The sequence below is a fragment of the Eptatretus burgeri genome, chromosome 10, assembly GCF_056783735.1.
Source record: "Eptatretus burgeri isolate ZD-2024b chromosome 10, Ebu_testis_v1, whole genome shotgun sequence".
NCBI lineage: Eukaryota > Metazoa > Chordata > Myxini > Myxiniformes > Myxinidae > Eptatretus > Eptatretus burgeri.
The window spans coordinates 94,532,404-94,548,443 of NC_140970.1; the positions used below are offsets into that span (position 1 = coordinate 94,532,404).

General features: G+C 45.7%; 1 protein-coding gene across 4 annotated transcripts in view; it reads right to left on the reverse strand.

Moving 5' to 3' along the window:
• The window catches only part of LOC147019168 (hepatocyte growth factor receptor-like), a 125,654-nt gene that overhangs the window by 67,122 nt on the left and 42,492 nt on the right, over positions 1–16,040 (reverse strand). For all 4 annotated transcript variants that reach the window (XM_085899487.1, XM_085899484.1, XM_085899486.1 and 1 more), the window contains exons 8-10: positions 1,905–2,041; positions 1,565–1,726; positions 591–693 (exon numbers count right to left, since the gene is read on the reverse strand). In XM_085899487.1, coding sequence (XP_085755613.1) covers positions 591–693; positions 1,565–1,726; positions 1,905–2,041 — 402 coding nt within the window. The remainder of the gene's footprint in view (positions 1–590; positions 694–1,564; positions 1,727–1,904; positions 2,042–16,040) is intronic.

Sequence of the window (16,040 nt, forward strand, 5' to 3'; positions counted from 1 at the left end):
AGAGAGAGAAAGAGAGAGAGAGAAAGAGAGAGAGAGAAATGCAGAGAGAAGAGAAGAGAAGAGAAGAGAAGAGAGTGTGCAAACTGCAAGATAGAGGATTTTGGGTCAGGAAGGTTCAATGGGGATAATAAAGATTACAGTGAAGATGGGGAGTGACACAAGGTGGTGGTGCACCTCCTGCTGGAAGCCCTGGAGGGAAGAGTGGAACAGCACAATCTCTGGGAGAGAGTTACACATTTGGGAGAAGCAAGAGATAAAGGAATTGAGGCATTTACATCAAATCCGCCATCAGCCATGCTCAAATGTACGTTGACAGCTTGAATTCGTACCTGCAGCAGCCGTGGACCTGGTGCCTGTACCAAATGCATTGTTTGCAGACATCATAATACACAGCATCTTCTTGAAACAATAAGAGGGAGTTTTCACTCATTAACCACCAAATACGTTCAGGGACAAAGGTGCCAAAAACGACAAAACATGCAATCTGAACCCAAGCCTTTAATCTGAAGTCCAAAAAAGATAACACAACCATGCATAAACCCGGACACATCTTTACCTTTCCCATCCCATAAAACATGTTGAAACCACACCTGGTATGAAGCGTCTTCGTCAGAATTGGGGAGAACCAGCTCGATCGTAGCTCTCTGCAACACATCCAGTTGCTCTCCCCAAACCTCCAACCGTTGTCCTCCACTGCAGTGCAGTATTTACTGAGTCACTTTCAAAGCAACATCAGCACCCACTACTAACGCAACATGATATTCTGCATCAAATTGTTTGTTTTGGTTCATGCATTCCACCGCTATCTTGAAATCACAAACCAAGCTCAAAAACTCTTCATTCTTTGGGTCAATGATGGCTCTTCAACTTTCATCTACAATTTAATCTTCTTGTCTTATTTTTCAGAACTTAAGGATTACAGTTCCAAAGAAAAATTAGAATGCATCTCAAAATGCAAAGCACGTCCACGGCCACTTTGTACTCCAACTCAACTTGACGAAAACAAGTTTAAAAAAATGAAATATATATATATATAGCTATATATATATATATATAGCTCAAATGAAAGCAATTTAAAAGAACAGAAAAACATGGCCGTCTAACACAGCGCAGCGGACGCGCTGATAAGGGCTATTTGTACTTACTGTGACTTTGGCCTTTTGATCCATTTATTAACGAGTCTTTTCCATATTCTCAAACTAAAGGTTTATTAAAAGTTTGATGACAAAAGCTCAAAAGGTAAAATAAAAAAATTTAAAAGTTATAATCTGAACGGACGCACGCACGCACAAAAGCCTTTCTCCCAAAACGTGGGTGGAGGGCCAAATAACCAGTGAGAAAAGTTTGTTAACCCCACCTCTTCAGTACATTGTCCTCACCTGTGCAACCCCTGATTTATCCTCCAGTTTGAAATTTATTTATTTATTTTTGCAAACATTTAATCTTATGGGGATACACAACCCCTTCAGTCGGCGGACTGTGTGCAGGAAAGATGAAACTGAAGAAATTAGACAATATTTAAAACTTGCATGAAAACTGCAAAATGGAGAGTGATGCAACCAACCTGGCAGCGCTCTTTTGAGGCTTTAAATCCTTCACTTTGGGATTTTGTGTGTAACTGAAACTTTCAGCTGAATTGGTGACCGCATTGTCGACTTGCACCGTCACAGGGATGCTCCGAGGAAAGCTCGGTCCTGTTGTGCATTCCAGCCCCTCATCAAGGACCCTGAAATTAGGTGCATCATGATGTCGGTGCAGCCATACGTTTATCGAGAGCCTTGGTTACATAAACAAAGGATGGCACGAGAGCATTATGCAGTGATGGAATGTTAGCTGGTTTGGTGTTCAACATAAATCGTTAAACCTTAGATGTTCCGAGTATGGACGTTTGCATCGTCTCTCACCGAACATTGTCACAGGGTGTGTTGCCCAAACTGACAAATACGTCACTGCCAGCATCCAAGTCGTTTCCTGTCACAGTGAGCAGTGTGCCACCAGCAGCTGGGCCTCGTCTTGGTGAGAATGTTTGAACTTTGGGCATCTATTAAAAAAACGAAGAAGAAGAGATCTTAAATGATGAAAAGAAAAATTCAAAACTCTTCCATCATGCACCGTGTTTACAAGAGTTTACTATTTATTCCACGTGTACTGCCTTTCCCTCGATCAAAGAAACTTGCGGTCCCTTTTACCATCAATTCTCTTATTGATCACCGAAACCACTGGGAAGCACCTTTCATGTTCCACGAGTTCGGAAATTGTAGTACCGTACATACGTTGGATTAACAAAGAATATATTTATATATATATATATATGGAGACACTTTTCACAATTTTTAAAGTTGTGGTTCAATTTGTTAACATGACGAGTAAAAATAATGATAATACTTTGAACAGCGCTAATTATTCCCACCTCCTTGTGACAATTGCTGGGGAATGTTTTTGCTCCCCCAAGTATTCAACAAACTGGTTTGCCAGGCCTGACATTCGACTGAGTGGCAGGAATTTGGAATTTGGCCAGGGTTCCAGTCAATAGCTCACGTACTCTTCACAAAAGACCTTTTGGATCTTTGACATCCGATAATGACCGGTGCTTACAGAAAAGGTCAGTCCTAGCTCTTCCTTGAGCCAAGAGCATGTATTGAAAAAAAAAAAAAAGAAAAGAAAAAGAAAAGTCCTCCGGATTAACGTCCTTCCGATGGACGATACACGCAATGCTGCCTCGCCATGCATACCAAACACCAGGATGACAGTTTCCAGCTTGGTCAACATTAGAATCCAGCCTGGAACGCCCAAAGGCGAGTGTGCGTACCTCCAAGTTATCCTGCCAGGCAAAAACAGCACCAGCTACGGTGACAGAGTATTCGTATTGTGTCAATGAAGCCTTGATAAGGTCACACTCTGGCAGGGACGCAACAATTCATATGACAATGCTTTAGACTTGTAAAAGTTGGATCCACAAGAAACGCATTCGTTATGATGCTGAAGTAATGGAGACAAAGGAAAGCAACTGATGCAGCAACAAATTTTCTTTGTAACAAAAAAGTTACAGAAGGATGAGACCGATCGGGGCATTAGAATAATCTCCAATAGCATTGACAAACATGGCGAATCAATACAAACACCAACAGAAGAATTTATTCAACAAAAGTTTTTGTCTCTTTTATTTTTATTCAAAAGAACAATTACCCTGTCCACACCTGCACGTACAGGATCTTAAAGGCAACGCTGCTCACAGACATGTTGAAAGAAGAACGACTGCACTGTGGTCACAACCTGCAACACTATATATGCACTGATGAGCCAAGACATTATGACCACTGACAGGTGAAGTGAATAACATTGATTATCTTGTTTCAATGGCACCTGTCAAGGGGTGGGATAGATTAGGCAGCAAGTGAACAGTCAGTTGTTGACGTTGATGTGTTGGATGCAGGAGAAATGGGCAGGAGTAAAGACCTGAGCGACTTTGACAAGGGCCAAATTGTTATGGTCAGACAACCGAGTCAGAGCATCTCTGAAACAGCAAGGCTTGTGGGGTGCTCCCGGTCAGCAGCGGTGAGTACCTACCGACAGTGGTCCGAGGAGGGACAAACCACAAACTGGCGAAAGGGTGTCGGGCTCCCAAGGCTCATCGATGCGCGAGGGCAACGAAGGCTATCCCATCTGGTCCGAACCGACAGAAGGTCTACTGTGGCGCAAGTCACAGAAAATTTTAATGGTGGTCACGGGAGGAATTTGTCACAATCCACAGTGCGTCGCACCCTGCTGCGTAACCGCAGACCGGTCAGTGTGCCCATGATGACCTCTGTCAACTATCGAAAGCGCCGACAATGGACACGTGAGCGTCGGAACTGGACCTTGGAGCAGTGGAATAAGGTCGCCTGGTCCGATGAGTCCCGTTTTCTTTTAGATCACGTGGATGGCCGTGTACTGTATGTGTGCGCCGTTTACCTGGGGAAGTGATGGCACCAGGATGCACTGTGGGAAGACGACAAGCCGGAGGAGGGAATGTGATGCTCTGGGCAATGTTCTGCTAGGAAACCCTGGAAACGGCCATTCATGTGGACGATAATATGACACGTTTCACCTTCCTTAACATCGTTGCAGACCAGGTACACCCCTTCTTAGCAATGGTATTCCCTGATGGCAGTGGCCTCTTTCAGCAGAATAATGCGCCCTCCCACAACTGCACACGTTGTTCGGGAATGGTTTGAGGAACATGATGAAGTGTTCACGGTGTTGCCCTGGCCTCCAAATTCTCCACATCTCAATCCGATTGAGCATCTGTGGGATGTGATGGACCAACAAGTCTGATCCACGGCGGCTCGATCTCGCAAATTACAGGACTTGAAAGATCTGCTGCTTATGTTTTGGTGCCAGATACCACAGGACACCTTCAGGGGTTTTGTAGAGTCCATGCCTCGACGGGTCGGCGCTGTCTTGGCGGCACACGGAGGACCAACAGCATATTAGGCAGGTGGTCATCATGTTTTGGCTCATTGGTGTATGCATATATATATATATATATATATATATATATATATATATATATATATATGTATATCTATCATTAGCAACAGATCCTTCAAGTCCTGTAAGTTGCGAGGTGGAGCCTCCGTGGATCGGATTTGTCGGTCCAGCACATTCCACAGATGCTCAATCGGATTGAGATCTGGAGAATTTGGAGGCCAGGGCAACACCGTGAACACTTCATCATGTTCCTCAAACCATTCCCGAACAACGTGTGCAGTGTGGGAGGGCGCATTATATTGCTGAAAGAGGCCACTGCCATCAGGGAATACCATTGCCATGAAGGGGTGTACCTGGTCTGCAACGATGTTTAGGTCGGTGACACGTGTCAAATTGACGTCCACATGAATGGCCGGACCCAGGGTTTCCCAGCAGAACATTGCCCAGAGCATCACACTCCCTCTACCGGCTTGTCGTCTTCCCACAGTGCATCCTGGTGCCATCACTCCCCCAGGTAAACGGCGCACACGAACACGGCCATCCACGTGATCAAAAAAGAAAACGTGACTCATCCGACTCTGTGACCTTCTTCCACTGCTCCAAGGTCCAATTCCGACGCTCACGTGCCCATTGCCGGCGCTTTCGATGGTGGACAGAGATCATCATGGGCACACTGACCGGTCTGCGGCTACGCAGCCCCATACGCAGCAGGGTGTGATGCATTGTGGATTGTGATACATTCCTCCCGTGACCACCATTAAAATTTTCTGTGACTTGTGCCACAGTGGACCTTCTGTCGGTTCGGACCAGATGGGATCGCCTTCGTTGTCCTCGCGCATCAATGAGCCTTGGGCGCCCAACACCCTGTCGCCAGTTTGTGATTTGTCGCTCATCAGACCGCTGTCGGTAGGAACTCACCACTGCTGATCGGAAGCACTCCACAAGCCTTGCCATTTCACAGATGCTCTGACCCAATCGTCTGGCCATAACAATTTGGCCCTTGTCAAAGTCGCTCAGGTCTTTACTCCTGCCCATTTCTCCTGCATCCAACACATCAACTTCAACAACTGACTTCACTTGCTGCCTCATATTGTTGCGAATCTGGAAGCCATGAGCAATCAACATACAGGTCCGACAGAACAGTTATATCGGTAAGTATGTGTTTTTATATCCTCGTGGAGGATCTCTAAGTCTTACTCACGTTGTTGTTCTTGTGGACTTTTTTGTTTCACAGCCTACAGTTTACATCGAAACTTCCTGAAACTTGGCATTACATATGTAAAAATACTCCGCACAGACAGTAACCATCTCCGATTTTGAAAATTCCTCCGAGAAAAAAAAGTTATGACGTCAAAATATCTCCGCGAATGGAAATCGCCAAAAAAATTATCTCCGAAACTCAGCAAGCTTTTGAATTCTGTTTGCAGGAATCGAACAGGGCATTAGCAGAGATGAATTACCGCACATATGATACATCACTATGACGTCATATCAATTTATATGATGTCATTTCTATTTTTTGACATTTTTTGTTTCAGAACCCAGAGTTTTCATCGGATCTTCGTGAAACTTGCCATGTATATGCAGAAAGCCCACGCGCAGGCAGTAACCATCTCCGATTTTGGAAATTCTTCCTAGAAAAAAAGTTGACGTCATAATATCGCCGCTAATGGAAATCGCCTATACCATTATCTCCAAAACTAGGCAAGCTGTTTGAATTTTGTTTGTGGGAATCAAGCCGGGCATTAGCACAGATAATTAATTGATTGCAAACCTGATACATCACAATGACGTCATATTCGTTTTTTTGACGTCATCATTAAGAGGACGAGGATCTTAGCTCATTCGAGCTTGTTAGTTAGGGTCCCCATCCCGTGTCTAATGTGTAATTGAATGTACATGCGCTGCGAAGTTACTTTGATAGTCAGGGTTTTCTTTTATTTTTACACCACCATCATCAACTACAACGCCAGCATCACCTTCACCTTCACCTCGCTCTGGCCGACGCCATGGTGGGCGGAGTTCAAGGAGGAGCCTCGCGACGGTGAGAAAGGCAGTCCGCGTGACGTCACCACGCCCACGGGCCAATCGACGGACTTGCCGCTTATTTTGGCCAATGACAGGGCAACGAGCGATTCTGCGCGGCAAAAACGTCCAGTGAGGGAGAGTGGGGAGGGCGGAGGCCTCTCCTCCCCCACCCCCCCCCCCCTGGAGAAGGGTGAATAAGGTCGCGGCGCGATCGGACAAGGAGAGATCCTTCCTCCACAAGAACCGCAAGTGGGTTGCACGCCGTCTCTGTCGGTGAACGAGAGAGCTTTTATGATAGTTGAGGACCATCGAGCAGGAAAGGTGGTGGTCAATCTGACGGGCAGGTTGAACGAGTGTGGAGTTATCAGCCCTCACTTTGAAGTTCAACTCAAAGACTTGGAGAAGTGGCAGAAAAACCTCCTGCCTTCTTGACAGTTTGGGATACAGAGGAGAGTTTTGGTTGCTGGTACGAGCGCTGAAGGGAGCTCTGGACTCTAGCATCGCACCTCGACGCTGGCCTGGTTCACCCGTGTCAGCCGAACCACACGAGGTGGACAGGTCTATGTCCTTCTGTGTGTGTGTGTGTGTGTGTGTGTGTGTGTGTGTGTGTGTGTCGGTGGGCCCATCTGTAAGTAGGAATTGTTTAAGTGCTCTTTGCTGTTCATACTTGCATCTCTATAGTCGGATAACTCTGCTTCTTGCGTGATCCCCCCTTTCCCCCATTATAAATAAATACATTTGTTAAATGTATCAATTCGTTGCTGTGTTTCTTCCATTGGCTTAGCATGGCACGTGCTGGTGAATTATAAAGGTTGTTGCCGCTGTAAATGTACATTTGTACCGACGGGACTTCGGCAACCATCCGCTCGGGTTGCGCACGGTAGGTCATGTGGAGGTGGGTCGGTTCGTTCGGTTTCGTTGTGCAGATCACCAATCTAAACGCAATTCACCCTGTACATTCATGAGAACACACCATTGAAATTCCTACTTGTTTCCATATGCACAAGTTGACACACCGACAGTTATTACCATTTGAAATTACCGTCGTGAAGTGGGCGTGGCGTGCTTGTAATCGCGGAGGAAACGACCAGGAAACAACAAATCAAGATGGCGGCACCCATGGCTGTCGTGTGATTGAGTGATTTTTGGTCTTTCAACAACCAAATATGCGTTGTTTCATACACTTGGGTGGGGAGGAAGATGAGAAAGTGACGCAATTCACGGATAAGAGCTGGCGTAAGGTATGTGAGTGTGCGAAGGCTTGGTGCGACGCCACAGATAGTGAAACTATCAACAAATGCCGTTTGCTGGCTGATCAAATTATGAAACTGCTGCCAATGACTGATCCTCCTGCGGATGCCGGCCGTCACCGGTTCTGCTATGCGTCGTTTTGTAACAAGGATCATATAAAACGCGCTGAAGCCAGGAAAAGGAAATCAGAAGCCAGCACTACTGCAGTTTCTGCTAGAGCCAATGAGGTGGTGGGCGGACTAGAAGAAGAGGGGCACTCAGACCACAAAATACGTAGAAAATCCCTCAGAACCTCTGTAGAAAGGGTGGCTGGCAAATCAGCTGGTGTACTGCCAAGAATTTGTATCATATGCCAGAAAAAAGACAAATTCATCCGTGTCAAAGGAAAATCTCAACGTGATCAGTTGTCCCTGGCAGAAACACAGGATGGAGGAAAGCTGAGGGAAACTGCTGAGCAGAGGAGAGATGAACGTGATGTGAGAATAATGACAACTATAAAGGATAAAGATTGTGTGGCGCTGGAAGTTTGTTATCACCGTAAATGTTATTACGAGTATGTGAATGACACATAACACAGACAGAGTGGAAGTAAACTCCAAACTCAGAAAGTGAACTATGACTCAACATTTGACATTTTCTGTGATAAAGTAATCCAGGTAAGACTCATTGATGGAAAGCAATCTATACATATGAAGAAGTTGTGCGAGATGTTCACTGACCTACTCAGAGTATGTGAAGGTCAGGATAAGGCCAACTACCAGGCAACAACACTGAAGAAAAGACTGCAGGAACGGTACCCAGACATGATTTTCTATCGTCCACCAAAAATGTCTGAGAGCGAAGTGGTGTACATGAAGGACATTGATATTGGTTCCATTGCTCAGGCTGCTGTTGTAGACAGTAGCTCTGCAACAGAAACAGAGTCAACTACAGAGGATGAAGCCAGCCAGGGTCCACAGCGGGGTGACTCAGGCCTCAATTTACATGTTCTATACTCGGGAGCACTCATGGTGAGGGATGACCTGAACAAACACCAAAGTGTGGACATTACATGGCCACCACTTGTTCCTGACTTCGACATTTCAAATGCTGAAAGAGCCGTCCCTGTTGCATTGTACAACCTTGTTGCATGGATAGCGGGCCTGTCAGACGAGCCAACCCTGGAGAAATTTGTGGAACTCCCACGGCATATTCATCTGAAAATGCTCTCTGTTCTTCAAGACGTTGTTTCTATCGCGTCAAGGGGTCAGACGTTTACTCCGAAGTCCTATGCATTGGGCCTGACTGTGAAACATTGGACTGGTTCTACTCGACTGTTAGGACTGCTCAACAAGCTTGGGCATTGTGTCTCATTCAGTACAACACAGGCGTTGGAAACCGCTTTGGCACTGTTGCAGATTGATCAGGATGGAAAACTGCCCTCAAACTGCCTCAGAAATGTACCGACAATATTTGTGTACGATAACATCGATTTCAGTGAGGAGACCCTCACCGGTCATGGGACCACTGACCACACCAATGGATTGATGATACAAGACGCACCCTCTGAGCCGATTCAGCACGCTCGTCCAGTGACTCCAATTAGCCGTCGCCAGCGGTCATTAGTTGGGAACACGCCACCCATTCTCAAGTATGGTGGCAGGAAAAGGCAAGGGACCACAGCCTTTTACAGTTGTGACATTGATATCAGTCCGTCACAAGAGGACAGGCTATCGCTGGATGAGCTCTATTACACAATGAAAACGGTCCAGAAAACGGACGGGCGGTTGCCGACATGGACTGGGTACAACACCCTCCTTCGTCGGGATGAAGAGTTGACCAAGGCAGCCATCATCTACCTTCCCATGATCGAGACATCACCCACGGAACTGGACACCGTTTGCACGGTCCTACACCAAAGCATTGATATGGTTGATAAACTGGAACGTGAATAAGTTGTTCTCGTCTTCGACCTTGCGATCTACAGTAAGGCGCAGGAGATTCATTGGTTGCACCCGGAGTTGACAGAAAGGTTGGCAATTTGTCTCGGTGAATTCCACCAACTCATGAGCTTCCTCGGCGTGATCGGAAAAAGATTCAGACGCAGGTCTGCTGGACCTCATAATAGAATCTGGTATTGTCTCTCAGCGTTCTGCAAATTCAGTAATAAACGGCCACCACTATAACAGGAGTCTGCGCTGTCACAAGCTCGTCTACGAAGCGCTAGGAAGACTATGCTTCCAGGCCTCCATGGACTCCCTCGCAGAGGAGACGCGTGTGCGATTCGAGAGGTGTATCGAGCGTCTCCAGGAAACGTTTCCGTCTCCGTTGTTTGAACAGTTACTGTCATCGGAAGAGGTCTCAGAAATGTTCACACGCTACATCAACTTCAGACAGCAGCAATGTACAGCGAGCAAAATATTCACATTCTGGTGCTCCTCCTTGGAAATGGTGGAGCTAGCACTGGAGCTTATACGGGCAACTCGTACTTCGAACTGGTCGAAACACCTTGTGATCACGAGAGCGTCAATGCCCTGGTACTTTGCGTACTATCACCTAAACTATGCAAGGTACTTACCCGTTTAGTGGCTGGAAATGGCAGGGCGAGAGCACTCCCACCCAGACACCTATCAAGCGTTCATGGATTGCAAATGGACTGCCCAACGGCATACTCGTTATGGATTTAGTAGTGTTGCGTGCGATCAGATCATAGAGCAGACTTTTAATAGGGACAGCAAGACCAGTGGAGGCATCATTGGTTACACTCAGAAAAGCACAGCTGTGAAGAAGTGGATCCTGTCCCAACCAGCACGTGTGGAAATCGCAAGGAAATGTGAGTCCATGGCGGGTATCCACGACGAGCCCCGAACGAGAGAGGACTTGGATGTGTCGAGCTCGAAGAAGAATGAAGCAGCGGTGGTACAAGTGATGGACACAGTACTTCAAATGATTAACCCTTTCTCCGGCGCTCACCTTGAACTCGTCAATATTAGTTCAGGTGTCATCGCACCGCCAGCCACTTCCGCGGACTTGATGAACACATATGTCAAGGGAGAGTATGCTGTTGTGCAATTCATGCGTGATCGGCTTCTCTCGGGTGAGGTCCCATTCTTCAGTCCGATTTCGAAGGCCAAATTGGCAACTTTCTCGAAGGCGCGAGGAAAGTCGGCGACTCCACACCAGCAGACGCCGAAGGTTGAAATTGCGAATGAACGTCATCTTTTCACACGACTGCTGTTGATTGGCGAGAAAAGCAATGTAACACTCCACGATCTGCTCGTGTACCCACTGGCGAACATATCTTTCCCGCTGGCATCTGGTGATGGTTTGATTGCGAAGACGGACAAAGCCAAACTCCGCAACCATATACTGAAACTGTGGCCCGATTGCCGTGTGGACACTCGGCCTATCCAAGGTGCAATGATTGTGGATGGAATGGCCGTTATTCAGGCGATAAAGGCTGGTTCACTGCAAAACACTTTCAGCAAACTGGAAGAGATGGTGCTGAACATCGTAGTGGCCAAAGCACGACATAACCAATCTTCGAGACTGGACGTGGTGTTTGATACTTACCCAAGTATCAGCATCAAGTGCCTGGGGCACGCCAGACGAGCGGGTAGGGCGGGCGATCTTCAGGTGTGAAGCATCTACGGACGCGATCAAGCCCTTCCAAAACAGTGGGCCAATTATCTCCTGAGCGGAGCCAACAAGGAGGCGTCGATAGAGTTCATCGTCGAATCGTGGACGAGAAACATCTCTCCATCAAAACTGGGTGACATGTTGTTGTACGTCAGTCATGCCGGCAAATGTCAGAAAATCGAGGCGTCAAATGGTGTCATGACTGTGTCATCAGTACCTGAACTTGAATGTGATCATGACGAAGCTGACACGAAGCTCCTGCTACATGCCGCTCACGCGGGACAGAATGAAGAGTCGGTGCGCATAGAGAGTTTCGACAACGATGTGTTTGTGTTGGCGTTGGCTCACTCGAAGTCGATTGGAGAACGAAATTTCCATCTGGTCACAGGAAGTCCCAAGGACATTATCGTCGTTGGCATTAGGAAGCTGAGTAATGCCCTGGAAAGTTCTGTCTGCGATGCGTTTATAGGTTTGCACAATTTCACGGGAAGTGATACCACCAGTGCATTCCACGGTAAGGGCAAAACAATCCCATTTGACTTGATGATGAAAAGTCCCCATCTCATCACCTGTTTCGGGAGCATTGGTCGAGAATTCACGCTGGATCAGAATATCATTCACAAACTGGAACAATTCGTCTGCGCCATGTACAATCAGCCGACCATGAAGAGTGTGGATGAGGCTCGCTACAAGCTATTCTGCAGCCAGTCGCTGGGAGAACGGAAGTTGCCGCCTACAAGCGACGCTCTGATGCTGCATTGCAAAAGAGTGAAGTATCAGTCTGCGATCCACCACCGCGCGACTGAGAGGTTTATAGAAGCCCCTTCTCCTACATTTCACGAATGGGTGGAACGCAACGGAGCACTGATTGTTCACTGGCTGAACAAACCATCAGCGCCGAAGGAACTGTTAGAGGTGACGAAATGTAATTACAAGATGAAATGCTAGACCAACCAGTGTTCTTGCCGGTCAAAAGGACTGTCCTGCACAGAGTGCTGTGGGTGTCAAAACTGTGCCAACGATGAACAGACCCGTGCAGAAAGGGAACTTATGGATGATGAAAGCGGAACTGACGATGATTCTGACGACGAACTGTGAATGCAGGTGTCACACTGCTTTTGCTGTGGTGATCTACTACACAGTAGTATTCAGGTTGGTTAGCATGTAATAGTGGACTTGAGTTTTGTAATAGCAGCAGTCAAGAGCCTAGTTCAGCAACCGCTTCAGAGCAAGAAATACTGGAGTTTGAAGACAGTAATCCTCTTGTGGCGGTTCTACTTTACATCAGGTTGAGTCGCGCAGTCTCTTTGTCTTTGATTTAATCCACAATAGCCAATGTAACTGTCTTTAATAGTCGATGTAACTACCTTCAATAGCCAGTGTGTCTTCCTTTTAAGCAAAAAGTTGCCTTGGTCAACTCAAAGGCCTGTCTGGTCGGTCCAGACGTTTTCGGCCGGTAAAAACATGTAACTGCTTCGGTTTACGACCTTTGATTATAAACATCTTTAATAACAGTGAATAGGGCTCTGTATAAACATATTGTATCATTGTAAGACCTCACAAGAGTTTTCTTTGACGGACTTATCAGTCTCACCTTGATTCTTCATTTGTGTCAAAATCATGCTTTAATGTTCGGTTTATCTTTAATTGCCAAAAATGACCAATTGTGTCACATCCTCGACGTGGAAACAAGTGTATTTGGAGTCAGCGTCTAAAATTCTTCAAGTATGCCAAATTTCATCCAGATTGGTGATCTGCACAACGAAAATCATTTTCTAAAGGTAATAAATAGCGAGTACCTCCACATGGTCTACGGGTCGGGTACGCTAAAGGCTCCACTCGTACGAGTGCCGTCAAGGTTGTGAATACTCGGCAACTCGCCACGTGGATCTCTAGGTATTTTGAAGATTGGCAAATAACCCTGTACCACGTGGTGGAATTATTGACGATTCACGGTCCGGTAAGGGACCCGTACCCTCGGAATTTTCCAAAGGTACGATCTAGATTCTGGGTGTTCAGTAGAGTCGACCCTACTGCTCCACCGAGCGGTCGTGCTCGCAACCGATAGCCAGCTCCTCAACAATATATCCCATCCCTTGACAGCGGCCATTGTAACAAGATAATTAATGTTATACACTTCACCTGTCAGTGGTCATAATGTTTTGGCTGATAAGTGTGTATACACACACACACACACACACACATATGTATATATATATATATATATATATATATATATATACACACACACACACATATACAAATAATATATTTATTTCTTTATTTATTTCCACCTCCGCTGTCGATTCAACTCCCTAATCCTTGCTCATGTTCCACGGGTTGATGTGGTGAAAGCTGGGTCTGAGAATTAAATAATAATAAAAAAATCATGATCTCCTGCTGAGATTACATTCTCTCTTCTGTCTCATGAACTTTCCGCAGTGTCTGTCCTGTGTTCCCGTGTGAATGAATAAGATTAGAGAAAGCCGTGTCTGTCCCGTGTTCCCATGTGAATGAATAAGATTAGATAGAGTAGTGTCTGTCCCGTGTTCCCATGTGAATGAATAAGATGAGATAGAGTAGTGTCTGTCCCATGTTCCCATGTGAATGAATAAGATTAGACAGAGCCGTGTCTGTCCCATGTTCCCATGTGAATGAATAAGATTAGATAGAGCCGTGTCTGTCCCATGTTCCCATGTGAATGAATAAGATTAGATAGAGCAGTGTCTGTCCCGTGTTCCCATGTGAATGAATAAGACTACATAGAGTAGTGTCTGTCCCGTGTTCCCATGTGAATGAATAAGATGAGATAGAGTAGTGTCTGTCCCATGCTCCCATGTGAATGAATAAGATTAGATAGAGTAGTGTCTGTCCCGTGTTCCCATGTGAATGAATAAGATTAGATAGATTTGTGTCTGTCCCATGTTCCCATGTGAATGAATAAGATTAGACAGAGCAGTGACTGTCCCGTGTTCCCATGTGAATGAATAAGATTACATAGAGTAGTGCCTGTCCCGTGTTCCCATGTGAATGAATAAGATGAGATAGAGTAGTGTCTGTCCCATGTTCCCATGTGAATGAATAAGATTAGATAGAGCCGTGTATGGCCCGTGTTCCCATGTGAATGAATAAGATTAGATAGAGCCGTGTCTGGCCTGTGTTCCCATGTGAATGAATAAGATTAGATAGAGTCGTGTCTGTCCGATGTTCCCATGTGAATGAATAAGATGAGATAGAGTTGTGTCTGTCCGATGTTCCCATGTGAATGAATAAGATGAGATAGAGTAGTGTCTGTCCCTTACTCCCATGTGAATAAATAAGATTAGATGGAGCAGTGTCTGTCCTGTGTTCCCATGTGAATGAATAAGATTAGACAGAGCAGTGTCTGTCCTGTGTTCCCATCTGAATGAATAATACTAGATAGAGCAGTGTCTGTCCCATGTTCTCATGTAAATGAATAAGATTAGATAGAGCCATGTCTGTCCCATGTTCCCATGTGAATGAATAAGATTAGAGTGAGCCGTGTCTGTCCCGTGTTCCCATGTGAATGAATAAGATGAGATAGAGTAGTGTCTGTCCGGTGTTCCCATGTGAATGAATAAGATTGGAGAAAGCCGTGTCTGTCCCGTGTTCCCATGTGAATGAATAAGATTAGACAGAGCAGTGTCTGTCCCGTGTTCCCATGTGAATGAATAAGATTAGATAGAGCAGTGTCTGTCCCATGTTCCCATGTGAATGAATAAGATTAGATAGAGCAGTGTCTGTCCCATGTTCCCATGTGAATGAATAAGATTAGATAGAGCAGTGTCTGTACCGTGTTCCCATGTGAATGAATAAGATTAGACAGAGTAGTGTCTGTCCCGTATTCCCATGTGAATGAATAAGATTAGATAGAGCAGTGTCTGTCCCGTGTTCCCATGTGAATGAATAAGATTAGATAGAGTCGTGTCTGTCCCGTGTTCCCATGTGAATGAATAAGATTAGACAGAGTAGTGTCTGTCCTGTGTTCCCGTGTGAATAAATAAGATTAGAGAAAGCCGTGTCTGTCCCATGTTCCCATGTGAATGAATAAGATTAGATAGAGAAGTGTCTGTCCCATCTTCCCATGTGAATGAATAAGATTAGATCGAGTAGTGCCTGTCCCATGTTCCCATGTGAATGAATAGGATAAGATAGAGTAGTGTCTGTCCCATGTGAATGAATAAGATTAGATAGAGCCGTGTCTGTCCCATGTTCCCATGTGAATGAATAAGATTAGATAGAGTAGTGTCTGTCCGATGTTCCCATGTGAATGAATAAGATGAGATAGAGTAGTGTCTGTCCCATATTCCCATGTGAATGAATAAGATTAGATGGAGCAGTGTCTGTCCTGTGTTCCCATGTGAATGAAAAAGATTAGATAGAGCAGTGTCTGTCCTGTCTTCCCATGTAAATGAATAAGATTAGATAGAGCCATGTCTGTCCCATGTTCCCATGTGAATGAATAAGATGAGAGTGAGCCGTGTCTGTCCCGTGCTCCCATGTGAATGAATAAGATGAGATAGAGTAGTGTCTGTCCCTTACTCCCATGTGAATAAATAAGATTAGATGGAGCAGTGTCTGTCCTGTGTTCCCATGTGAATGAATAAGATTAGACAGAGCAGTGTCTGTCCTGTGTTCCCATCTGAATGAAT